The 25,623-nt window shown below is 46.5% G+C and overlaps 2 protein-coding genes across 5 annotated transcripts in view; both read left to right on the forward strand.

The window, feature by feature from the left end:
• The window catches only part of MINDY1 (MINDY lysine 48 deubiquitinase 1), a 31,390-nt gene extending 20,007 nt beyond the window's left edge, over window positions 1-11,383 (forward strand). Inside the window, exons 7-10 of the mRNA XM_066609068.1 lie at window positions 654-796; window positions 4,996-5,181; window positions 5,268-5,408; window positions 7,063-11,383. Of these exons, the coding sequence (XP_066465165.1) occupies window positions 654-796; window positions 4,996-5,181; window positions 5,268-5,408; window positions 7,063-7,140 (548 nt within the window). The 3' untranslated portion in view covers window positions 7,141-11,383. The remainder of the gene's footprint in view (window positions 1-653; window positions 797-4,995; window positions 5,182-5,267; window positions 5,409-7,062) is intronic.
• Window positions 11,384-21,288: 9,905 nt separating this feature from the next.
• The window catches only part of DUSP23 (dual specificity phosphatase 23), a 15,167-nt gene continuing 10,832 nt past the window's right edge, over window positions 21,289-25,623 (forward strand). Inside the window, exons 1-3 of one of the 4 annotated variants that reach the window (XM_066609069.1) lie at window positions 21,289-21,395; window positions 21,769-21,905; window positions 23,157-23,441. In XM_066609069.1, the coding sequence (XP_066465166.1) occupies window positions 23,172-23,441 (270 nt within the window). In that variant the 5' untranslated portion in view covers window positions 21,289-21,395; window positions 21,769-21,905; window positions 23,157-23,171. Of the gene's footprint in view, window positions 21,396-21,449; window positions 21,469-21,768; window positions 21,906-23,156; window positions 23,442-25,623 lie in introns of those variants that run through there. The other 3 variants (XM_066609070.1, XM_066609071.1, XM_066609072.1) reach the window with 3 other exon arrangements.

Below are 25,623 nucleotides of genomic sequence, written 5' to 3' on the forward strand. Positions count from 1 at the left end.
CAATGTCTGCGACATATCACCATGAATATCTTTCGCGGACTTTCCTTGCAGAAACAAGACTTTTATCACTCCTCTGCTCTCATTTGCTGTGAATATCGCCGTAGACTCCGCCATTTTGTTTTCCCGCGTGCCGAGATCACTGCTGCCATAAGCTACAAACACAAAGTTTTGAAAACCTATATTAGACACATAAGGCTTTCATGTGATGTAACATTCGTTACCATAGAAACAAAAAAAACACAAAGCCAAAGACTTATCAGCAGCCCCTCGTATTCACTGACTGCAAGCAGAAATTTTGAAAGGAAACTGAAAGGGGAAAATTATCTAGTAACTTATGCTGGTTTGGTGCCCAGACTTGTCAGACATGTGCCAAATGTATGAAGCAGCATGTTTTTTTGTCCCTCCTCATTGACTTCAGCACAAAACCCAAGCGACATATTTGTATTCTTCCATTTTACGGTTGGTGGCAGTGGCGTTATCAGCCAGCCCAGTTTCTCCTACAACTGGGGGTCGCTCGTGTACTTGGGCCCCACGAGAGGCGAGATAAAGATACTCCAGTGTAGCAGTTTATTGGCAGACCTTTAGTCTGCTGTGTTATATGGTTATGTACTATGAATGAGGCGTCTTATTCTATACCGGTTCTCTTTCCTCAGGTCTTCTGGCAGAGCAGTTCCTGGAGTCGTCGGCAGCGCAGCTCACCTATCACGGCCTGTGTGAGCTGATGGCTGCAGTGAATGAGGGGGAGCTCAGCGTCTTCTTCCGGAACAATCACTTCAGCACACTAATAAAGCACAAGGTACAAGTTATAACCCCACAAAAGGCTGCACCCCTACCTCACAGTTGAGTGCAGGTTCCAGTGTGAACAGGCCAGATGTGGCCCTCCTGGGACCCCTGACCCGTTTAGCTGGTGTGTGGGTTAGAGCTGTTTGAGGTCATCTCAAATACATACGTTGCAGGGTAAAGGAGTGGTCCATTTCTGAAGTATTGATGAACTACCTCAGGGTTGGCCCTCTATAATAGAGCGGTGTGGGTTTACTGCTTGTGACCCCTACCAGCCAGCTCTTTGCTGGGCCACAGACAGGCCTGGGATGGTGTTGCAGATATTGGGGACACTGGCTGCAATACCAAATCAGCCCGCTGCAATGTGTACAGATTTGTCAGCTTCTGGCTCTGTACACACTGACACTGGCCCGGTGAACAGAGGATTGGCTGGGGTACTGAGAAGTAGGCCCTGCCAAATAATTATAAATGGCCTATCCTGAGGATAGATCATTCATAGTTCAGAAGTGGAGATCACCTTGAACCCTTTTTAAGCCTGTCACTAAGGGACCTTATTCTGATGAATATGCCTTTTCATGGCGCATTGGAATAAGGCTGGCATGGGTCTCCTCTCCCAGTAGCAGTTTAGCTTTGTGATGATAACCAGGCTTCAGCTCTAATGGCTGGAAGCAGCGAAAACTCCAATCCCAGCTGTTGGCTCCCTCTGTTACCCATGTGATCGCTGGGTATTGATGGGTTTCTATTGCACATGGAGGCTTAAAATGGCCACTGTTTCTGCCATCTATGGTAGCCTACAGGGCTGAGCCAGAGGCATGGTCTCTGTCCATGCGTGTGATACATGGTAGCTCGTAGGCAATCAATTGCATTGCCTTAAGCAGTTTTGCGCTCATCAGCGTGTTGGAATTGCGCAATCCATGAGCGAAAAATAGAACGCAGCATGTTCTATTTTACCACGTATATCTGCGACATAGATCTTTATTGCTCTATATGGTTGCCTATATGCCCGCAGCCCATACGCAATTACATTGCGTATGGGCTGCAATTATCAAGCTCATTGCTAAGCAATGGCTCGGGGATTATAAACAAAAAGAAAATCAGGTGTAATGCGCGTGACCGCCTGCATGAATACGCAGTCATGCGCAGTACAATTTCCCTAGCATACACAACTGTACGCAGGTTCACAGCTGTAAACCACTGTGGCTGTGTGAGCCCAGCCTAAGGGCTCCTGCACACAGGCGGATTTGATTTGCAGTATCCGGGGCCGGCGGATGCCTCAGGATTCTGCAGCAAATACCGCCCATAGCCTCCTATGAAGAACCGCTGCTTCCTGCGCACGAGCATAAATCAATTGTGATTTCCGCTCGAGGCAAAAAATTTCAGCATAAAGGCAGTGGAAACCGTCCGTCCCGCGGCCCTTCCGCAATTATCATTGCGGCAAGGTCTCAGAATCCGCGTCACCTACCGACGGCGTGACTTAATCTGTACTGAGCATATGCGACGGACGGCGCTTCTGCAGTACAGATAAGGCAGAATCTGGACAGGTAAGTGGGGTTACCACCTGGACAGGAGGCTTAAGGCTGGGTTCGCACAGGGGCGGACTTTCTGCACAGAAATTCTGCCTGCGTTTTTAATCCCAGGATTAGCCAGCAAAGTGGACAAGATTTGCAAAAATCTCGTCCACACACTGCGGCCAAGCCACGCTGAAATTGCCATGTGGCACAGAAATCAAAGCCGCGCCATGTCAATGCTTTCTTCGTTTCCGCAGTGGCCTCTCTATGCGGAGAGATAGCCGCAGCGGAATGTCGACGGTGAAGCTGCTCCAAAATCCGCGGCTAAACGCCACAGGTTTTGAAGCTGCGCTTATCCCGCGGAAGTCTCACGTTTTTTCCTTGCGGTCATTCCGCGGGATTTTGGTTCCGTGTGAACCCAGGCTAAGTATTTTCGGTATACAAAACTAGCAAAACGTTTAAAAAAAAACCTGTATAAACTTGGTGTCGCTGGAATCCCAATGACGCAGAGAATGTGATCACATTATTCATTCTGCGTGCTGAGCACTGTAAAAAGGTAATCCAAAGAAGAATTGTTTTTCCCAAGGCTGCCAACCCCCCCAAAAAAAAAATTAATACCTTATACAATACATTATATGTACCCCAAAATGATATTAAAAAATACAACTTGTCCCGCAAAAGTCAAGACCTTCTAAGGCTATGTTAATAGAAAAATGTAAAAAGTTATGGCTCTAGGTATCTGACGATGAAAAAGACCTCAAGTTGGTTATTGGGGCCTAAAATGGGCTGGTCATTAAGGGGTTAAGGAGACCTTCCCTGTTTGTCAGATTTCCTAGATAGAATCGTCCAAAGTGGCATAAATGAAGGTTCCCATGCGCTTTCAGTGGTAATGAGTTCGGTATTTTATCCAACACCTCCTCCGTACATGTGCGTGTGGAGTAAGTTGCTGTTGGAGGCCACGTCTCTCCCGTGAGAACAGAGGTTCGGACATGTCATGCCGGACAAAATGTAGCAGTTCCACAGAGGTGCAGGGTGCGTGGTTTGTTACTGCTCCGTTCATATGGAGAGCATGGGACCCCCCCCCCCTGTTTTCATGGGCTTGTAGGGGTCCCAGTGGTTGGTTCACCAATGATCGGACACTTTAAATCTTGATATAACCTCTTTAAAGGGATTGTCCGGGTTTAGACTTTTAAACATGGGTGAAACTGTTAAAACAACAAAAACAGCCATACTTGCCTGTTCTTTCCCACGGTGCTCAAGTACCGCGGTCTTCACAATCTCTTTTTTTTTTTTTTTTATATATAGAAATGTCCACGCAGCGATGTGGTAGCTGATCTAATGCCACAGTGGGCATGTGCTGTTCTCCTGGCATCAACACTCAGATGCTGGAAGCCATGATGCCAGGAGAATGGCAGGGGACCACTGCAGCCATCAGGTAGTAGCTGTTCATAAACAAAGACCTGGAGGACTGTTGAAGCTGCAGCGCCTGATCGTCTGGGAAAGAAAAGGGTTTGTACGGCTGCTTTTATTGCTTTAAGACCGGACTCACACGGGTGGACCAGATTCCGCATGAGGGAGGCCCGTAGCGGATTTCGGGTGTGAGCCCGGCCAGCAAACCCTGAATTTTCTGTGTTGTGGATGACCCCAGCAGCTCACCATTTGTCATGTGCAATACTGGTTGTTTTTTTTCAATGTTTGTATTTCCCATGCTGTCGCTAAGTCATGATGCGGTTACCCGCAGGCCATATACAATGTTAATTGCATATAGGCTGCGGGTTGGACAGCCTCCATTGAAAGGCGGCAGAATAGAGCATGCTGCGATCTTTTTTTTTTTTTCTTTTCGTTTTTCCGCTCGTGGAGTACGCAGTTCGTATCTGCGAGTGGGAGCAAAAATGCAAAAGTACATTATTTTAATGCCTGCGTTTTGCCGCAGTTTCCGCCATTGGAATCCGCCCGTGTTAGCCCGGCCTAAAGCAGTTGTACCCGTGTCTTAAAAAAATTTCAATGGGCTCTTGCATTGCGCGACTGCACACCAAAAATGGGTCCTGCTACGTATTTTCTCATGCCGTCCCTCGTCATGAGAAAATATGTAGCAGGACCCATTTTTGGTGTGCAGTCACGCAATGCAAAAGCCCAATAAAATCAATGGGCATGCATAAATGCGCAGAAGACCAGCGTATTTGCTGACCATATACGTACAAAATCATTGTGATTTTGTGTATAGTTTTGTTGTTTTTTTTTTTGTGCGCAAATATACGGTGTGTATGTGCACATAAATACATGGCAGAGCAGATTTGCACAGCTGAAATGCGCTTTGCTGGTGTGAACAAGCCCTAAGTCTGGTATTAGATGAGCGCCATTACCACTCGTGTAATGGCGTGAAGAGCTGGATAAGGAGTACTACCATAGTGGCAGCTACTAGCACTCATTCAATAGCCGCCTAAGGCCACTTATGAGCAAGCAAATTACAGGTGCGGTATTACAAGCGAGCGCCCCAGCCCAATCGTGGGTTTACTGATCCAAACTTGGAGCATCATCCTTAGTTAGATCTCTTTCTGGGAAAGTTGGGTGGAAAGCAGAACATGTTGTTGGGATCAGCTCCTCCATTGCTACATGACGTGGCCGGGTTACCGGTAGGAGGACTAGTGAGATTTACTGCGCTCTGACTTGTGTGTTCCTGAAGTACGATCTGCACCTCCTTCTGCAGGGTCACCTGTACCTGCTGGTCACCGACCAAGGCTTCCTGCAGGAGGAGAAGGTGATCTGGGAGAGTCTGCACAACGTGGAAGGAGACAGCTGCTTCTGTGACTCGGACTTCCACCTCACTCAGCACATGGAGAAGGAGGCCTCGTTCGGCTCCCTGCAGCAGATGCAGCAACGACAGGTGGACCAGGTACTGCTGGGGGGCTTCCAGGGTGCTGGCACTAGTGGGGGAAGATTTGTCTGCACTAGAGGGCTGATCCTTCTATTCTCTTGCAGGACTACATGATCGCACTGTCTCTACAGCAGCAGCAACAAGGACCGCTGCCCATGAGTGACCTAGAGCTGGCCCGGCAGCTGCAGAAAGAGGAGTATCAGCAGCAGCCTCCACCCCAGGCGCCCCCACAGTCTCCCGAGCAGGTATGTGACCTCACACATTATCCAGAGTCACACAGCAGGACATGTAGAAGACAGCTGATCTCTACTGTCCAAAGCAAGTACTGTAAATGGAGAGATGGTCCTATCTGTGCATACACTGAACGCCCTCTTTATTAGAGCCCCCGGCCCTCTCATAATTGGCGCTTCCTTGTACGGTACTTCTCCACGTGACAAGTTTTCTACGGATGAGTTTCAGTGTGAATCCACATTAGATGGGAAGATCCAGCGATCGGAGCAACTTCCAACGAGGCCCAGTCATCGGACCCAGGATGTCACTGTTAACCGCATGAGGTTTTCTGGTGCAGAGATGTAAAAAGGAAAATGAGAATGGTGGGATCGAGAAAAAACATCCAGTGAAATTGGATCCTGTGGACAGAAACTACTAATCACCGAAAGGGGTCAGAGGAGGATGTCAGGAATCATTATGACCAACAGGCGCTGCACAGTCAGTGAATACAACCCTGGTGCCTCAAATAACGTGTCTGAATTCATCACTCGCCGTTCCTTTGCACGGATGGACTATAACAGGAGATGACCAGTTCCAGCGCCATTGTGTCTAAGAAGCGAAAAGACGAGACTCCAGCAGCTAAAAGAGCACAAAACTTGTATCGCTGAGTAGCAGAAAAACATCCCCTGGTCAGATGGATCCAGATTTCTGTTGCCCCGTGCTGATGGGTCCGAATTTGGCTCAAGCAACATGAATCGCTGACCCCTTCCTGTCAGCTTGTCAGAACATGTCAGCACCTCCATCTAATCTGCAGCAACTACATGAAGCTTCCTGTCCGCAGGGGCCGATATTCCTGCAGAACGATATCATCGAGTGGAAGCTACACTACAATGAATTACTGCGGTTCTGAAGACCAAAGAAGGTCCAACGTACTACTAGATGGGGGTCTCTAATAAAGGGGCCGTTCAGAAAAGGTTACAGGCCTCAGAATACGGCGACAGAAAGCAATTTTTAAGGGGAAAAAGTACATTTTACTTTTTAAAAATAGAATATTTAAAACCGTATGTAAGTTTGGTATCCCCGTAATCGCACCGACGCAGTCAACAAGTTCATGTGTCATCTCGTCCCACAAAAAAAAACAAAAAAACAAGCCCTTATACGGCTGTGTGCATGAAAAAATTAACACTTTATGGCTGCTTGGACGAAAAACCTAAAATATATATATATATATATATATATGAGAACTTAATATAGCTCAGGCCATGTCTCTAAATATCTAGATGTTCTCCCAATTAGACCCCTCCATCCTGTCTGCATGTCCAGACTAAAGCCTCACCAGCTTGCAGTTTCTTATTTTGTCCCCTTGGTGGCGACATTCTTCTACAACCTGAGAACGGCTCCATCTCCAGTATCGTAAGACTTCCCGCGAGTCATTGTGTATGACTGACAAGTCGCGTTGGGCCGGGCGAAGCAGCGTCTGTGCTATTTAACGCAGACTAACCCGTCCCATTTATGTAGGGTGTTACATAGGTGCCTGCAAATAGCTACAAAATCTAATCGCAGGAGAGATGAGTGAGTCCTGCGTATGATCGATCTCCATGGCCATCATTGATGGTGGCTCGCGTTCACCACAAAATCCATTATAGCTCACTCGATTTTAACTTTACCTTTTACTTTGTTTTGCTCCAGGCGCGGCCTCAGACAGCTGGACGTCCGTCCTCAGAGCGCAGGCAGAGACAGAAGGAATTGGACTGTGTCCTGCTATAGCCCCACTGAAATGGGCAAAGGAATCCAGGGTTCAACCACCAGGGGGTGCAGCACAGACCACCTTTGCTGTGCAGCAGATGCCTGCACTCCGCCGCTCGGTTTACTGCTGAGTGTATAAACCTCCAGGTCCTTTTTCTTCTCTGAGCACTTAGTGTGTGACTTCTATCGAGGAGACCCCCACACAACCAACCCCCCCCACCCCTTCCTGTTTCTGCCTTTCTCAATCTGTTTTATTTTTTTTTCCCCCAGTTTCTGTCCCGGTTTTGTATCGGTATGGTAATTACTTGGATGAGGCTTCCACAAAGTAAATAAAGCATTCTTTCTCTTTAGTAGAGGTCACAAAGGGGTTAAAAAAAAATCCTCAAATTGTTGGCTCCATCTTCTGGATGCCAATTTTAAAGGCCTACGCTACATAGAACTTGCTGATCTTTAAGCTTCCAGAGCTGGATTCATAACTCTACAGATTGCTTCTTGACTCTAAGCTCCCATTTTCTCTGCATCCCTTGCTGGTGCAGTGTCTGTGTACAGCACTTTCTGGCGGAGGATGTAGTGTCTGTACCAGGCAGCAGTGTGGTGTATTATACTGTGCGCGATGCATTTCCTGCCAATGAATTGCGAATGCAGCTCTGAAGGATAAGACCTGATATAAACCAAGATCAGTTCAAGTAAAGCTTTTAGAGTTACTCCATAAGTTGTATAGGCATAAAATGGTTAGAGGTGGAGCTGTGCCTCCATACACGGGTCCAATTTCAGATTTACCAAGGGCTTCGGTCTGCGTATTGTCGGTGATTGCGGGTCCCAGCATAGAGATGGGGACAGACCTATCTGCCTTTGTTTCCCCACTTTAGATCCATAAGTACGTTCCCAGAAGTCCTGTTTACTTCCTACCTGTGGGAGCCAGGTGATTATCTATGACTGCATAGCAGACACTCCTCTGAAAGGGGGAACTCGCCCCTATAAAATGGCCATGGGGGGGTGGTTTATAGGTTCTGACCAGAGTTGGATGGCACCTTGTTTCCTCTCATTAGTGCAGATGTACATTTTTTTTTTGTAGTACTCCCTGCTGCCAATGAAAGTTATGTCTCCCTTCATTGGTTGTGAGAAGTTTTTGGTTTTTTTTTTGCCAATCATACGATATACAGAGAAATGTACTTGTAACGTGATTGGCTGATAAGTGGAACATGACCAGACACATTGGGGCGCCTCTCTTGCATTGTTTCTTTTTTGTTTTTGCAGCCAGTATTAAAATGAAGCGCTTACTTTTTGGTGTCCTATAAGGGAATAGCCTTATTGGCGATTGCCTTCTATACCTCCTCGGTCAGGTTCTCCGTAGCTATAAGTCTCCTTAGCGCACAGAGTCGAACATGGCATATTCCATTAAGTCAGGGTGCAGTTTTTCGGAATACCTGAAATTGCAACCCCAATTCAAAAAAAAAAGTTGAGCCACTGAGTAAAATGTCAATAAATCTAAAGAAAAAGAGAATGCAACGATTTGCTAATCTAACCATATTGTATGCCCAGTAAAACACAGAACATATCAGAGGGGGAGGGGAGACGTTTATCCATTTCATTTGTAACTCATTTAGAAAGTTATGGCAGCAACACAACTTACAACAGTCGGTCGGGGCCGTGTCTACCATCGTGTAGATCCCCTCTTCTGGGAAGTGAGGAGACCAACTGCTGGAGTTCTGGGGGAGAATTCTGGCTGCTCAGCAGTCCTGGGTCTCAGTTTTTGTTTCATAATGCGCCAAATGTTTCCTATTGGTGGACGATCTGGACTGCAGGCGGCCGGTTCACCCCGAACTCTTCTTCTATGAAGCCGTTCTGTTTGATGCATGCAGCATGTTGTTTAGCATTGTCTTACTGGAGTATACAAGGTCTTCCCTGAAAGAGACGTCAGGATGGAGTATATGCTGTTCTACCACCTTTATATATACTGCTCAGCATTGATAGTGCCTTTTAACATGCGAAAGCTGCCCCATGCCATAGGCACTAATGCACCCCCGTACCATCGGAGATGCAGGACTGATAACAAGCTGGATGGTTCCTTTCCTCTTAAGTCCACAGGATACGGTGTCTGGTATCCAAAAAGAACTCTGAACTTATGATTCATCTGACCACAGAACAGTTTCCATTTTGCCTCAGTCCATTTTAATTGAGCTTTGGCCCTGAGAAGATGCCGGCTTTTCTGTATGTGTTGATATATGGCTTCTTACTCACATGATACAGCTGTAACTTTTATCTGTGGATTGTACAAAGAACGGTGGTCAGACAATGATTTCTGGAAGTATTCCTGAGCCCATGCCGTGATTACATTACAGAATCATGCCTGTTTATAATGCAGTGACGCCTGAGGTCCCGTAGATCTCGAGCATCCAATATTGATCATCGGTCTTGTCCCCTGTGCACATGAAGTTCTCCAGATTCTCTGAGTCTTCTGATGATATTATGTACTGTAGATGGGGTGGATATTCAAAGTCTTCACAACTTTATGTCGAGTAACATTTTTCTGAAATTGCTCCACAACTTTTTAGAGCAGTTTTTCACAGATTGGGGAATCTCTGACCATCTCTGCTTCTGAGAGACTCTGCCTCTCTAACCTGCCCTTTTTATACACGGTCATGTGACTTAGTAGAAAATTGATCCTCCTGCTGTTTTTCCTTAGTACCACTTACTTTTCCAGCCTTTTGTTATTCCTGGCCCAACTTTTGCGAGTTGTGTTGCTGCCATCAATTTCTAAATGAGTTCATTTTTTTTAAATGAACTGGAGACGTGTCTCCCCTCCTCCGCCTCTGATATATTCTGTCTTCTACTGGGAGTAAAACATGATTAGATTAGCAAATCATTACATTTTTTTTTCTTTACATTTTACCCAGTTTGACAACTGTTTTAGAACTGGGGTTGTACCTCCCTCTCCAATGCTGGACTCTCTTCTCATTGATAATGGGTCACCTATAGAGGTGGGAGCCACACATCGGTGGTTATATGGGACTCCTCCTAAGTTTTGACAATATGGCTCTGTGTACTGGGGTGTTATTCGCCAGGTGTTGCTCTTCACATATTTTTATGGTTACTCTCCCACTGTCCGTACCTTTTCACAGGTGGGTAATATAAGGGATTTCTTCTCCTTGGTGTCCGGCTCGCCAACTGTACTGTTAGCATCACCTTTTAACCCAACCCCTGCTGTCCATCCTGATCCTCCTCCTGCTGCTGCTATGGACCAATGTTTTATATTCTCAATTGCTATTATAAACCTCTTACCCCAAGTGTCCTTGTGAACAGACGATAATTCTGGAGACCAGGTCCCAAAACTTAAAGTGCAGCTCCACTGTTGTACATCATTTTATGGCACACCTGCTGGTTCAGTGTCTGAATAGCACAGGACTTGTATTATGAGATTGTAGGTAAGTTACTTGACTTATCTTGTACTCCTCTTGCGTTACCTCCCAGAACTGCCTTTACAATGCTGCAGGTTTCTTTTTGCCACTAAGTTTACATCTGCCAGCACCCCCTGCTGGTTCAGTGTGTGGATAGTACAGATCCTGCATTATATAGATGGCAGCTACAATGCTTCTCTATCTCTTACAGCTCCTGAGTTACTGCTTAGAGCGGCTTTTACAGCTCTGCTTGATATGTGGTGTGTATATCAGGCCGTATACTGTCATTGGCAGTTCAGCACTGCATTGATCTATGTCTATCAGAGGGTTTCTGAAGGGGCAGAATTATTAATGCAGCTCTGGATGTGCCTGGAACATAAGATATTATGTAGCTCAAGATCGGGGCAAGTATGTGCAGATGTTCTGCTCTTGTTTCAGTGAACCATTGAGCTGATATTTTGAGGCAGAGCCGCGCTTTAAACCACAGGGTGCAGAAAGTAAAGGGCAGTTCTGAGACGGAGTGACGTGTTTTTAGGACAGACGGGCTCTAGAGCCGTAGACCTGAGATCCTGCTCATCTCACAGTAACCTTCGGAGTGTATTTTGGGGACCGTATGTCTTGGCACCTCTACTTTCTGCCAGCCTTGGTCATCTGCATAGATTGAGAGGTCACTTTCCCATCTCCTCGCACTTGATCCAAGAACTGCATGACCAGAACTTCTCTCTTCCTGCCATGTTCTTGTCCCATTTCCCCCGCCCCCACCTCCCGGCTGTCCTGAGGGCCGACACTGTGAGCAGCTTTTGCACTGTGTAGAGTTGATGATCCCATCCATAGGTGAACTATACAATAAACTCTTTTTATCCCTGCACTGCCTCCTGGCTTTTCTGTCTGACCAATTCAGGATGACGCTAAGAGACACCATAATCTCCCTGGTGACGGCAACCCATGGAAAACTATAGAATGATGTACATACTGTACTAAAAGCAGCAGTGTCCTCCAGTGTGATCGCTCAGAGCCAGGCAGCTGCAACAAAAGGGACCAACTAATTGTAGAACATGGATCCAGTATTTCCCTCAAGGGCAGTAAGAGGTTTAAAGGGTCAGGAAGAGCCATCCTGGCATCTTTGATTTGTAAGGTTAAGGATGGTGGTACGTGATACCTTTTGCCTTATGTAACCCTCTGGCCTTATATAATGGCTGCTGTGGGGTGATGGGCTGCAGAAGGTTAGGAAAAGACTTCACTACAAGGTCAGCGGGACAGGACAGGGTCCATCTATACAGAGTAAGCATGGATACTGAGCATTACAGCCAGTACATAAGCACCATGCATTATATATTTATACATACTCTTTGTAAAGGGAGAGAAAAAAAACACCCTAGAATGGTGGTGGCGAACCTATGACACGCGTGCCAGAGATGGCACACACAGCCCTCCCTGCTGGCATGCGCCACTGCCAGCTGCTCACCACGTTAGTGAATACGGTTGAGGAGGAGGAGGATCCTCATCATCGCAGGGGGCACTATTACTACTCGGGCCGCTGAGTGATCGTACTTAGAGTGGTCATAAATGGCTGCACATCCAAGTGGAAGAATATATCAAGTGGGGTAGTACAAGGCTCTGTCCTAGGCACAGCGTTGCTCAAAATTTTTGAGTGATCTAGAGGAGCGAATAGAGAGGAAAGTGATCGTTTGCTGACGACACAAAGCTAGGAGGGATAGCTAACAGTGAAGAGAGAGGATTCAAAAAGATCTAGAAAAGCTTGAACAGTGGGCGGTGACTAACAGAATGGTATTTAACAACAAGAAATTAAAGTCCTACATCTGGGCAAATAACATGAAAAAAGCACATAGTTTGGGAGGAATTGGGCTAAGCAGCAGCACATGTGAAAAAGACTTGGGTATACTAATAGATCATAAACTGAACATGAGTCAACAGTGTGATGCAGCAGCAAAAAAGGCAAACGCGATTCTAGGATGTGTTAAGAGAAGCATAGAGTCTAGATTACATAACGTAATTATCCTCCTCTACTCTTCCTCAGTCAGAAGGCTAAGAGGAGACTTAATAGCTGTCTACAAATATTTGAAGGGCCGTCACAGTGCAGAGAGAGCAGTCCTATTTTAGTTTGTACAAGGAAGAAACTGAAAGGGAGGAGACACATTGGCTATTAGACAGTGAGGGAGATCAATAGATGGAACAGGTTGCCACGGGAGGAGGTGAGTTCTTTTTCAATGGAAGTCTTCAGACAGGCTGCACAGACATTTGTATGGGATGATTTAATGATCCTGCGTTGAGCAGGGGGGTGGACCTGATGACCCTGGAGGTCCCTTTTAACTCTATTCTATAATATATGTGTACAGTCAAGCCATTCCCACCTGTGCTGGCTAGTGGCTAGAAAATTACCATCACTATTAGGTGGCCATTAAGTGCTTTTTGGCATGTGCAGCCAGTTCCACTGTATATTTCTGCTCTTAACCTATAAATGTATTTAACATGAATACAGCACCAGAACCAAGCTTATACCATACATCCAGAACCAACCTGATATCATAAATACAGCTCCAGAGCCAAACTCATACCATAAGTAGATCACCAAGACCAAACTCACAATCTAAATACAGCACCAGAATCACCCTTGGTACATCAATATGGCATGAGGACTCAGCATATAACAAATACAGCCCCAGCCTCGAGAACTGTAATCCTTTTCTATAGGGCCAATTTCAGACAGGCGTATTTCAAGAATCAATGGATGCTTCAAGTTCAGGTCACTGGTTCCATAGTTTGGCTATGACACTGGTCAGTATTTCGGGCGCATATAAACTAATGTCTAACTGTCCAAATAGTGACTACCGTGTAGTTCCCTCCAGACTGCATAGGTGACATTTCCTCATATTGGTAGTGCCTTCTTTCCCTTTTGTTCACTATCAAGACCCAAACCAAGAAGGAGACTTCTCCCAGCTACAACATGTCTCTGCACCCTCTATCCTGTTAATTGCAGTGCCCCTTTCAGTTCTTCCCCCTATAATAACTGCCCCCCCCCTCTGTGGCCTCACTTAGTTGCTACCCCACTTGGTAACAGTGCTATCCCCTCAAGCTCCCTATAGGTAATAATGACCCTTCCTCTGTGGCCTCTACAGATACTTGTCACTCGGTATGTAGTTAAAGCCACTGTACTTAGTTCTTAGTTGAAGCCCCTCTGCCAGCGATTCCAGCCTCAAGTCTTCTTGGGGATGATGCCACAAAGTTTGTACACCTGGATTTGGGGATTTTCTGCCCTTTGTCGGGTTGCATGGGGGCCATCTGGGGACAGCCATTATTATGCCTCTCCAGAGATGTCCCATTGTGTTCAGGACTCTAGTTGAGCCACTCAAGGATATTAACAGAGTTGTCCCTAAGCCCCTCCTGTGTTGTCTGTGGTCTTAAGCCCTATTTCCACTCAACTATTATCGCTCAAAATTTGTTCAGACAATGGCTTTTGAGCGATAATCGTTAAATGTGTAAACGCTTCTATCTTTCACTCTTCAGCTGAACAATGATTTTTAGGTGAGCATAAAATCCATTGTTCAGCCAGAGAGAGATGATAGGGACTGCACACTGCTCACAGAATACAATGATTACATTGTATTCAGCTGACAGCCAGTGGCCGCCCATGCGAAGACAATGCAGTGAGTGCAAAGTCCAGACCACATACTGGGATTTGCAAACAGCTGCAGGAGGCTCATTTACATGCAAATGAAGCCAATAAAGTGCTAATGGGCATTAGTGCCCATTAATACTTTATGCAAAATGATCACTAGAACTATCAATCGTTTGAAAGATTGTCTTTGTGTATAAATGTACCTTTACAGTCATTGTCTTGTTGGATGGTGATCCTTCTGCCCAGTCTGAGGTCCTTTGCCCTCTGGATCAGGTTGTCATTATCTGTACTTTGCTCCATTCAGCTTTCCCTCCGTAAGGAATGGTAGTGGGCAGGTGATGACCAGCGCTTGGTTTCCCTCCACCCTGACCCGTCTCACCTCTCCCAGCATGATGCTCCACCACCACGTGTCGCTGTAGGTATAGTATTGGGCAGGTGATGAGCGGTGCCCGTTTTCCATCCACCCTGACCAGTCTCCCCTCTCCCAGCATGATGCTCCACCACCAGGCTTCACTGTAGGGATGGTAGTGGGCAGGTGTTGAGCGGTGCCTGGTTTCTCTCCACCCTGACCCGTCTCCCCTCTCCCAGCATGATGCTCCACCACCACGTGTCGCTGTAGGTATAGTATTGGGCAGGTGATGAGCGGTGCCCGTTTTCCATCCACCCTGACCCGTCTCCCCTCTCCCAGCATGATGCTACCACCACCAGGTGTCACTGTAGGGATGGTATTGGGCAGGTGTTGAGCGGTGCCTGGTTTCCCTCCACCCTTACCCGTCTCCCCTCTCCCAGCATGATGCTCCACCACCACGTGTCACTGTAGGAATAGTATTGGGCAGGTGATGAGCGGTGCCCGTTTTCCATCCACCCTGACCAGTCTCCCCTCTCCCAGCATGATGCTCCACCACCAGGCTTCACTGTAGGGATGGTAGTGGGCAGGTGATGAGCGGTGCCTGGTTTCTCTCCACCTCGACCAGCCTCCCTTCCCCCAACATGATGCTCCACCACCAGCCTTCACTGTAGGGATGGTATCGGGACAGAACACTTAGAGGCCAAAAAGTTCCATCTTGATGTCATCAGAGCAGAGAATCTAGCTTCTCGCAGTCTGAGGGCCCTTTAGGGTCTTTTTGATAACTCCAGAGGGGTTTCATGTTTCTTACTTAGGAGGCTTCTTTCTGGCCCCTCCGCCCTAAAGCCGAGATTGGTGGAGGCTGCGGTGCTGGTCGACCTTCTGGACGCTACTCCCATCTCCACACACAAGATCTTTGGAGCTTTTCTCCCACGTTGTAATTATGGGGAAGTGAATGCAGAATGATGGGGGCACAAGGCCACAACATAACAATATGTAAGAAAGTGAGAGGGTGTGAAGACTTTTCTGAGTCGCTATATGTATATACGTATGTGTGTATAGCTATACACACACTATCCTTAGTACAGTATGTGCACACCCTTGGCAGTAGAATGGACCGTGTCTAATTAGCATGTCTTGTGTGGTGACCTAAACCATGCTACATCAGATGCCGACCCCTGGAGGTGTCAGCCACAGTATATGATGTGCACTGCATGCTATTGGATATACAGATTACGCCACTGCGCACAAGCAGTCCATCACAAAGCACAATGAATTGTCCCATTTACAATAGTGCATTAGCGTTGGACAGTTTTGCAATGGAAGAGCGTTCTCTGGAGAGACAAATCACTGTAATCATCTTCAGATCGGATGGAGGTACCTGGGTGTGATGGAGGCCTGGGGAACACCTTCTACCTGAGTGTGTTGTGCCAACAGGTAAGTACAGCGGAGGTTCCATTATGATCTGGGGATGTTTTACGTGGTGTCAGTCCGGTGGTGGTGGTGACAAGAACCATCAACACGGAGGTGTACCCTGACATCCCAGGAAATAACATGCTGCTTACAATGTAATAGCAGCCAGGAACTGGTTGGCCATACTTCCAACAAGACAAATGTCCCAAGTCCAATACTGGTTTATGTTGGTTTGAGGATACGAATGTTTCATCAGAGTCCGGCCTGATCCCTACTAAACATCTTTGGGACGAACTGGAACGTCGGGTCAGGAAATATGAACAGCACCCTCCTTTAAAAGAAGTCACCGAATGTTTGCAAGATGAATGGAGGGAAGTATTAGCTGTTAGTAGAAAGTATGCCACGGAGTATCCGATGTCATTAGGGCCAAAGGAACCTCACTAAGTATTAACATATGGAAATAAATATGACTTTTCTTTCTTGCTCGGGTGTTTAACTACTTTTGAAAGGATTGTGTATCTACAGGACAGAAGTATTGGTACTATGCAGTGTATATGTACAGGATATTAGAAGTGGCACTGTACTGTGTGTGTGTGTGTGTGTGTGTGTGTGTATATGTATATATATATACAAAATGTATTTATAATATATGAAAAAAGCAGCACTATAAAAAGGCCCGTATAGCAAGGGGTGCCAGTGTCATAGCCTTGGTCTCACATCCGTGAATAAACTTGAAAAATACATCGCACTCCCAAATGAATCGGGAGTAATTGAATAAACACTATTTCCCCTGATCCGCTGGGGAGTGCTGCATATTTTTCTATATATACACAGCACTGTGCAAAGGTTTTAGGCAGGTGAGGAAAAAATGCTGCAGCCTCAGGCCGGGCTCACATGACCGTAAGCGTAAAGCACTGCTTGTATCACGCAGCGTTTTACTGCTTTGGAGAGGGCAGTGAGCCAGCCTATCGCTGCGTATGGCAGCATATCTCACGCGCGCTGTCAGGCACAGTCTTCCTGGTTTCTTCTTTTGTTTAAATTTTACGCTCTGTCGCTTCGCAACAGCACATATAAATGCCGCAAATATGCAATGTAATTGCACATGTAGAGTATTGATTATACATGCATAGAGAATAATAGGGCTCTATCGCAATTAATACACAGTGAATATTCACAAGTGTGAATGGATCAATGAAAATCAATGTACTTTCACTGAGTCCATTCACCGTGTATCACGCACATGTAATATGGGGTGAAATTCCGCTCATGCGAGCCCAGCCTAAGAATGCATTCAGAGAGAGGGGTTAATACTCTATTTTTTAATTAGCAAAATGCTAAGTAAATGAACAAAAGAGAAATGTAATCACATCAGTATTTGGTGAGCCGCCCTTTATCTTCCATCAGTTCTAGGTACTTTTATACAGTCAGGGATTTTGTAGGATTATAGTCAGGTGTCAATTATACCAAACAGGAGGTGATAATCCTATTAATATGTAGGTTCAAACACCGTCATTAACAGAAACAGCTGTGTAGGAGGCTTAAACCTGGCTGAGTAACAGCCAAACTCTGCTACAAAGGTGAGGTTCTGGATCCAGGAAACTACAGGCCTGTGAGCCTGACTTTTATACCGGGAAAGATCTTTGAACAAATTATTAAACAGCATGTATGCAAGTACTTGGATGGAAATAGAGTAATTAACAAGAGCCAGCATGGGTTTGTAACAAACAAATAGGCCATGCCAGACTAATCCAATTTCTTTCTATGACAGAATCACCAACTAGGTTGATCAGGGAAATGCAGTAGATATAATATATCTTGACTTTAGTAATGCATTTGACAAAGTATTTCATACCATACTTATTGAAAAAATGATCAAATATGAGATTGACAAGGCAACTGTTAGGTGGATTCACAACTGGCTGAGTGATCGTACTCAAAGAGTGATCATAAATGGCTGCAAATCCAAGTGGAAGAATGTATCAAGTGGGGTACCACAAGGCTCTGTCCTAGGACCAGTGTTGTTCAACATTTTTATAAATGATCTGGAGGAGGAAATTCATAGGAAACCGATCAAATTAGGCAGACGAACAAAGCTAGGAGGGATAGCTAACACTAGGGAACAGAGAGAAAGTATTTAAAAGCATGTAGAAAAGCCTGAACAGTGGGCGGCGACTAACAGAATGGTATTTAACAAGGAGAAATGTAAAGTCCTACATCTGGGAAAGAAAAATGAAAAAAGCACATATATAATGGGAGGAATTGGACTAAGCAGCAGCACATGTAAAAAAGACTTGGGTATACTGATAGATCATAGACTGAACATGAGTCAACAATGTGATGCAGCAACCAAAAAGGCAAACACAATTCTGGGATGTATTAAGAGAAGCATAGAGTCTAGATCACGTGATGTAATTCTCCCCCTCTACTCTTCCTTAGTTAGACCTCATCTGGACTACTGTGTCCAGTTCTGGGCACCCCACTTTAAAAAAGACAAACTGTAGCAAGTTCAGAGAAGAGTTACCAAGATGGTGAGCGGTCTGCAAATCCTGTCCTATGAGGAACGGTTATAGGATCTGGGAATGTTTAGCTTGCAAAAAAGACGGCTGAGAAGAGACTTAATAGCCATCTACAAATATCTGAAGGACGGTCACAGTGCGGAGGGATCAGCACTATTCTCATTTACACAAGGAAAGACTAGAAGCAATGGGATGAAACTAAAAGGGAGGAGACAGATTAGATATTAGAAAAAACTTTCTGACAGTGAGGGTGATCAATGAATGGAACAGGTTACCACGGGAGGTGGTGAGTTCTCCTTTAATGGAAGTGTTCAAACAAAGGCTGGACAGACATCTGTCTGGGATGATTTAGTGATCCTGCACTGAGCAGGGGAGTGGACCCGATGACCCTGGAGGTCCCTTCCAACTCTACCAGTCTATGATTCTATGACAGTTTCTTGTCACAGGTCATAAACAGCAAGACTGAGTACAGCAACAAGACACAAGGTAGTTATATTGCATCAGTGAGGTCTATCCCAAGAAAAAATTTCACAGTAGACTGGGGTGTCAAAATACATTGTTCAAGCCTTCTGAAGAAGCACAAGGAAACGGGTATAAGATGTGATAGGGGTGGGCATGGAGACTCTAGTACCCTGTTGTACTGCCTCTAACTTGGATACAAGATGTGATACGGGGGGCATGGATACTCTAGTACCCCATTGTACCACCTCTAGCTTGGATACAAGATGTTACGCGGGTGAGCATGGAGGCTCTAGTACCCTGTTGTACCACCTCTAGCTTGGATACAAGATGTGATAGGGGTGAGCATGGAGGCTCTAGTACCCTGTTGTACTGCCTTTAGCTTGGAAAGAAGATGTGATATGGGGGCATGAAAGCTCTAGTATCCTTTTGTACCGCCTCTAGCTTGGCTACAAGATGTGATACAGATGGGCATGGAGGCTTCAGTAGCCTGTTGTACTGCCTCTAGCTTAGATACAAGATCTGATACAGGCAGGGATGGAGACTCTAGTATCCTGTTGTACCGCCTCTAGCTTGAATACAAGATGTGATACAGGTGAGCATGGAAGCTCTAGTACCCTGTTGTACCGCCTCTAGCTTGGATACAAAATGTGATATGGGCAGGCATGGAGGCTTTAGCACTAGCGTAACTATAGGGGATGCAGAGGATGTGGTTGCAACCGACCCAGAAGCCTCAGGGGACCCATAAGGCCTTTTTTCTCCATATAGGGAGCCCAGTACTATGAATAAAGCATTAAAGTTGGGGGCCCTGTTACAGGGTTTGCATTGGGGCCCCGAAGCTTCAAGTTACTCCTCAGCGTTAAGGGGTTAAGAGAAGTTGGGTGACCCCAGGATAAACATTTGCACCCAAGCTCATAAGCCTTTAGCTACACCCCTTGTCTAGTACCCTGTTGTACCGCCTCTAGCTTGGATACAAGATGTGATACGGGTTGACAAGGAGGCTCTAGTATCCTGTTGTACCACCTCTAGCTTGGATACAAGGTGTGATATAGGGGGCATGGAGGCTCCAGTACCCTGTTTTACCACCTCTAGCTTAGATACAAGATGTGATAGGAGTGGGCATGGAGACTCTAGTATTCTGTTGTACCGCCACTAGCTTGGATACAAGATGTGATACAGGCAGACTAGGAGGCTCTAGTACCCTGTTGTAATGCCTCTACCTTGGATACTAGTTGTGATGCGAGTGGGCATAGAGGCTCTAGTGCCCCGCTGTACTGCCTCTAGCTTGGATATAAGATGTGATAAGGGAGGCATGGAGGCTCTATTACCCTGTTGTACCACCTCTAGCTTGGATACAAGATGTGATATGGATGGGCATGGAGGCTCTAGTACCCTGTTGTACTGCCTCTAGCTTGGATACAAGATGTGATACAGGCAGGCATGGAGACTCTAGTACCCTTTGTGTCAACTCTAGCTTGGATAAAAAATGTGATAGGGTTGGGCATGGAGGCTCTAGCACTGGCGTAACTATAAGGGGTGCAGAGGATGCGGTTGCACCCATCCCAGGAGCCTCCCGGCGCCCATAAGGCCGCTCTTCTCCATGTAAGGAGCCCAGTACTATGAATAAAGCATTGTAGTTGGGGGCCCTGATACAGGTTTTGCATTGGGGGCCAGAAGCTTAAAGTTACGCCTCAGCATTAAGAGATTAAGAGAAGTTGGGTGGCCCAAGATAAACTTTTGCACCCGGGCTAGACACCCTTGGTCTAGTACCCTGTTGTACCGCCTCTAGCTTTGATACAAGATGTGATGCGGGCAGACATGGAGGCATACTGGCGCCACCTGTCTCTGGATGGCGGAAAACAAAATAGTTGGAGCTGCTGGTGCTTGTCGGGCGATCAGACTCTCCTCCCTACTGGTGGCCTATCAGTGGTGTCCTGTGCTCAGTCACCTTGTGTGTCCTCAAAATGCCGGACTACTGGCCAGAAATTGAACATTCGGGTCCATCACAAGACAGATCCGTCTGGCTACGGGGTGCTGTTTTCCTGCTCCCTGACTGCTGATGTGTTCGATTCCTACGTTCTCTCTCATACGTTTTCCTCAGGTATATCTCCCATGTGGGAAACACGTATATACATTGCGTACTGCTGTGTGTGGACAAATCGCCATACGCTATCTTGGCATTTGTGCGCATATAATATGCGCTAAGATAGTGTATGTTGCATTCTTTTTTACATGCGTAAAAGGCACTGTTGAAAGTAAAGTAAAGTTTGTTACCGCATATAACATGCGCAAAACCCGCACTTGTGATACGTGATAAAAACCGCTTGTGTGAGAGAGCCTTAACTCCCGTTTTGCACTCTCTGAGCTTAGCTCCATTTTCTTCCTTTGCCTCCAGGTTCTGCACATTGCACACGCTCCCTCGCTGGGTGAAGTTGCAGCTCTTATCTGCTGGTCCTTGTTTCCTGTCACATGATGTGACTAGTTGGGGTATTCCTGGCTACTGTCAGGTCAGTGCTGGCTTTTACGGAGGTCCTGGGGTCTGTCGGGGTAATTTGGGGGCGCTCGACAGATTACTCTGAAGTTGGTAACCTTTGGGGAATGGATGCTGGGGAGTGTTGAAGCTCTTAGGGGTTAATCTGCAGCAGATCTCACTGGGTAACTCGTAGCACCTCTGCTTGGGGGGCTTTTATTTATGCCCTGGGGGTTCTGTAGCCCTGTGCACCCACCCTGTATCACCAGGAAGGCAGCAGGCTGGACGGTTACATTTGTTAGTGTTGTGTTTATTGTTACATTATTGTTACATTGTTGTTACATTGTTGCATTATTGTTACATTGTTACATTGTTGTTACATTGTTGTTATGTGTTATATTATTGATAAGGTGCAGCCGTCACCTCCTGAGCCGAACTATCCTGCGCCAGTGTGGACCCCGAACTGCAAAGCACAATTGCAGTGCCAGACAGGCGGCTTGGAAAGCTGAGTGACTCTCACAATCACTGCTACCCAACTTTCTCAGAAGTAGGTAATCAAAGAAACAGCCAAGTAGACAACATGCCAGAGGAGGATGACTCAAAAACTTGCAGTTATGGGCATGTTCGTGTGTGTGTGTGTATATATATATATATATATATATATATATACACAATATATATTTATTTTTAGGGAACAGTTGCCCTCTGCCGCCCTAGGCCAGGGCCTCTGTGCTGAAGGTGGTGAGGTTGGAGCTTGTGCTACACTGTGTCCCCTATATTTACATTATACCCACAGGGTGGTGATCTGTGTGTATGCCCTGTCAATGAATGATGCCGGGCAGAGGGTATAATGTGATCTTGTATCAGTATGCCAACAGTCATGGACAATGATTAGTTAATTATATGTGCACAAAATATATTCTTTCCATCATAAACAAGAAGGGCCAATCTATATGGGAGATTGTACCCCGGCCTTGCCCTCTGTTGACCCGCCTCTTGTAGCCATCCTGGTAGACTGGCGGGCATTATAGTGACACAGCGCCCCTGCCAGTCACTAGAGTTAAGGCTCATTTACACGCAAAGACAATCTTTCTAGAGATCATTTTGCATAAAGTGCTAAAAGCACTGCTTGCAGAACACAGCAGGTGGTCTGAGCTCTGCAATCAAGCTCTTTTGTTCTCATAGTGGCTGTCAGCTGAATACAATGTAATCAGCTGCTCCTGTGCAGAACACAGCATGCGGTCTGTGTTACCTACTCTCCAGCTGAATGATTGATTTTAAGCTCACCCTAAAATCCTCTTTCAGCCAAAGATGAAAGATGGCTGTGTTTACACAATGTTATCGCTCATATGCCATCGTTTGAATGAATTTTGAGCGATATTTGTTTCATGTAAATGGGGCTTTGAAACTTCTGTTCTGCAGGTAGAGTGTTATTCCATATCTCGCCCACCTCCATCCTGGTGCCATCTTGACTGTTGCCGTATAATTGGGTGCATGTGGTGTCCACTTCTTTAACCTTATTTTGGAAAATCTGCTCCCCTTATTTGCCAGGATCTAGTGTTGAGGCTTTCAATCCGGCACCTAGAGTGTAGTAACCTCTAATCCAAAGCAAACTTCAGCTGCTGCCATCCTATTCGGCTGCCAATTGAGCTTTATGCTTCAATGCAAACCTGTGGGCACTGTGCCACACCGCATGCACTTGTAATGAGCGAATAGTCATATCACACTAATGACTGCACCATGATAGCTGTCAGGCGGAGTCTAAGGGCAGTCAGTCTGACCCTCTTTGTACCCTCAGCAGCTCCTGCCAGCGATGCCCCCCGTCCCGCCACACAACTTCTCCTGGGTGGAACCCGACCTTTTGGCTGGCATGGCACTGCCACGTCTACCTGCTCATTATCAATACCTTTATGAGAACGGTATCCGACACCTCGTGACCCTGACAGAGCACAAACCACCTTACCATGACACCTGCCCTGGCATCACCTTTCACCGTATTCGCATCCAGGACTTCTGCCCACCCAGCCTGGAGCAGATCAAGACTTTCTTGAAAATTGTGGAGGATGCCACAGCCAAAAGAGAGGTGGGTGCCAACCACTGCATAAGATACATAGATGATACCTGCACACCGGAGACACATCTGCACTGGGCACATGTTGCACCACTATATCTGCTCCTGGCAAAGCTGGGCAGCAATCGGTTATCACCCAATTGTGCTACATCCCTAAAAGGTACATCTGCCTTTGGTCTTCCATTGCTGCTTCAGTGGGTGAATTTACCTTTCAGGAGCCTTGGACAGCTGGGTCACTGACTGATTATGGGAACGGGCCAAGTAGGAATTTTTATTTAGGACCTAGTCAGGTAATGCTCTCCAACTTTCTAATATACTTTGTTTCAATTTCTCAATATTTTCATGATCTCAGCTTGCTGTCAGTGACTTGCTGTCAGTAAACCTTCATTACATCCAGAGGCTGAAATCCCATCGAGACCAAATATGTCTCACAGCTGAGGGTTTGTTACAATTGTATACAGTCTAAAAAATACTCTGTGAGCTCTGGACTGATACATGTTACCTGCACTGATACATTATAACAAACGGGATAGGATACAGTTGTAACAAACCCTCAGCTGTGAGAAGTGTTGGGTCTTTACAGGTTTTCAGCCTTCAGAAATAAATAAGAATGCACCTATTCACTGACAACAAGCTGAGATGTTGAAATTGTAAAGAAATTGCTTGTTGTAACCACATTACGACATGTGCCGTAGATCTACAGCACACATTGGGTCTCATTGTATGGAGCAGGCTCAAGAGCCTGGCATACTCCATATACGGCAGGTTTCCCACCCACAAAACCGCGATTGTAGATAACTCTGATTGCAGATAGTAACCCTTTAAATGCTGTTGTCAGGGACATTTAAAAGTAGCACTCGGGATTGTGATGTTCTGAACAGCTTCCCCACGATAAGATTGCAGGGTGCCATCCAGGTGTCACGGTAGCCGGGACCCTTCTAAAGGCCCCCAGGGCTGAAATGAGTGTTCACTTATTAACCCCTTAGTGACAGCCCAATTGCCTATTTACATCCTAGCTAAGTGGGCTTTAATCCTAGAGGACGTAAAAACATGCATCCTCTTTGGATTAAAGCCCTCTTAGCTGAGGATGTGACAGCCCCATGCTGTCGGTGCCCGCAGGTAGCCGACAGCAGGGAGCTGTCATCCTGGGCTGCGAGCAGTCTCCCCCGGCAATGCGATCGGCACTGGCGTAACTATAGGGGATGCGGTTGCACCTGGGCCCAGGAGCCTTAGGGGGCCCATAAGGCCTCTCTTCTCCATATAGGGAGCCCAGTACTATGAATAAAGCATTATAGTTGGGGGCCCTGTTACTGGTTTTGCAGTGGAGCCTACAAGCTTCAAGTCACGCCTCTGGCGATCGGCGCTATCCAATGGATAGCGCCGATCGCAATAAAGTGGAAAAAAGTTTTAAAAAGTTAGATATTTAGCTGCCCTGATGGATTGGATCCATCAGGGCAGCTGAGATTACTCACCCGCCTTGTCAGAGGTGTCCCACGGTGCGCTGGTCCTCCGGGACCCGTCGCCGCTCTTCTGCACATGCGCCGGGAGTCCCGGCAAATTTAAAATCTCCTGTCTCCCGGCTCCTGAAGGTAGCCGGAAACCAGGAGAAGTCAACGGAGACTGCGGTGAGCGGTCCCCGGGCCCGCAATTGCCGCTATCCAATGGATAGCGGCGATCGCGAAAAAGTTTAAAAAAAAAAAAAGTGCCAGTGTCACCTCCCCTCATGGATCCGATCCATGAGGGGAGGTGAAAATACTTACCTCGGGTTCTCCGCGATGTCCTCGTCTTCCGGGACCCAAAGTCCCCTTCTGCGCATGCGCAAAAGCCGTGGATTGCCAGAGTAATTTAAAATCTCCCTGCTCTTGGCTATAAAACTGAGCCAAGAGCCTGGAGATGTCACGGGGGGCCGCGGTGAGCGGTTCATGATCACGTGTTCGCCATTATCCAATGGATAATGGCGATCACGTAAAAGTAAAAAAAAGGTGAAGCTTCATCTCCCCTCACCGATGCGATCGGTGAGAGGAGATGAAACTTTTTTTCACTGGAGGCCTCCGTATTTGAACCCCAACGCAATCCTCCTCCGTGAACTTTTCCGGATTCTGCACATGCGACTGCTGGCAAAATACCGGACACATGCGCAGGAGGCGGGAGCCCAGGAAACTACCGCTGCTCGCCGAGAGCCTGGAGCACTGAG

This window comes from Eleutherodactylus coqui, chromosome 6 (assembly GCF_035609145.1).
Source record: "Eleutherodactylus coqui strain aEleCoq1 chromosome 6, aEleCoq1.hap1, whole genome shotgun sequence".
In the NCBI taxonomy this organism is placed as follows: Eukaryota; Metazoa; Chordata; class Amphibia; order Anura; family Eleutherodactylidae; genus Eleutherodactylus; species Eleutherodactylus coqui.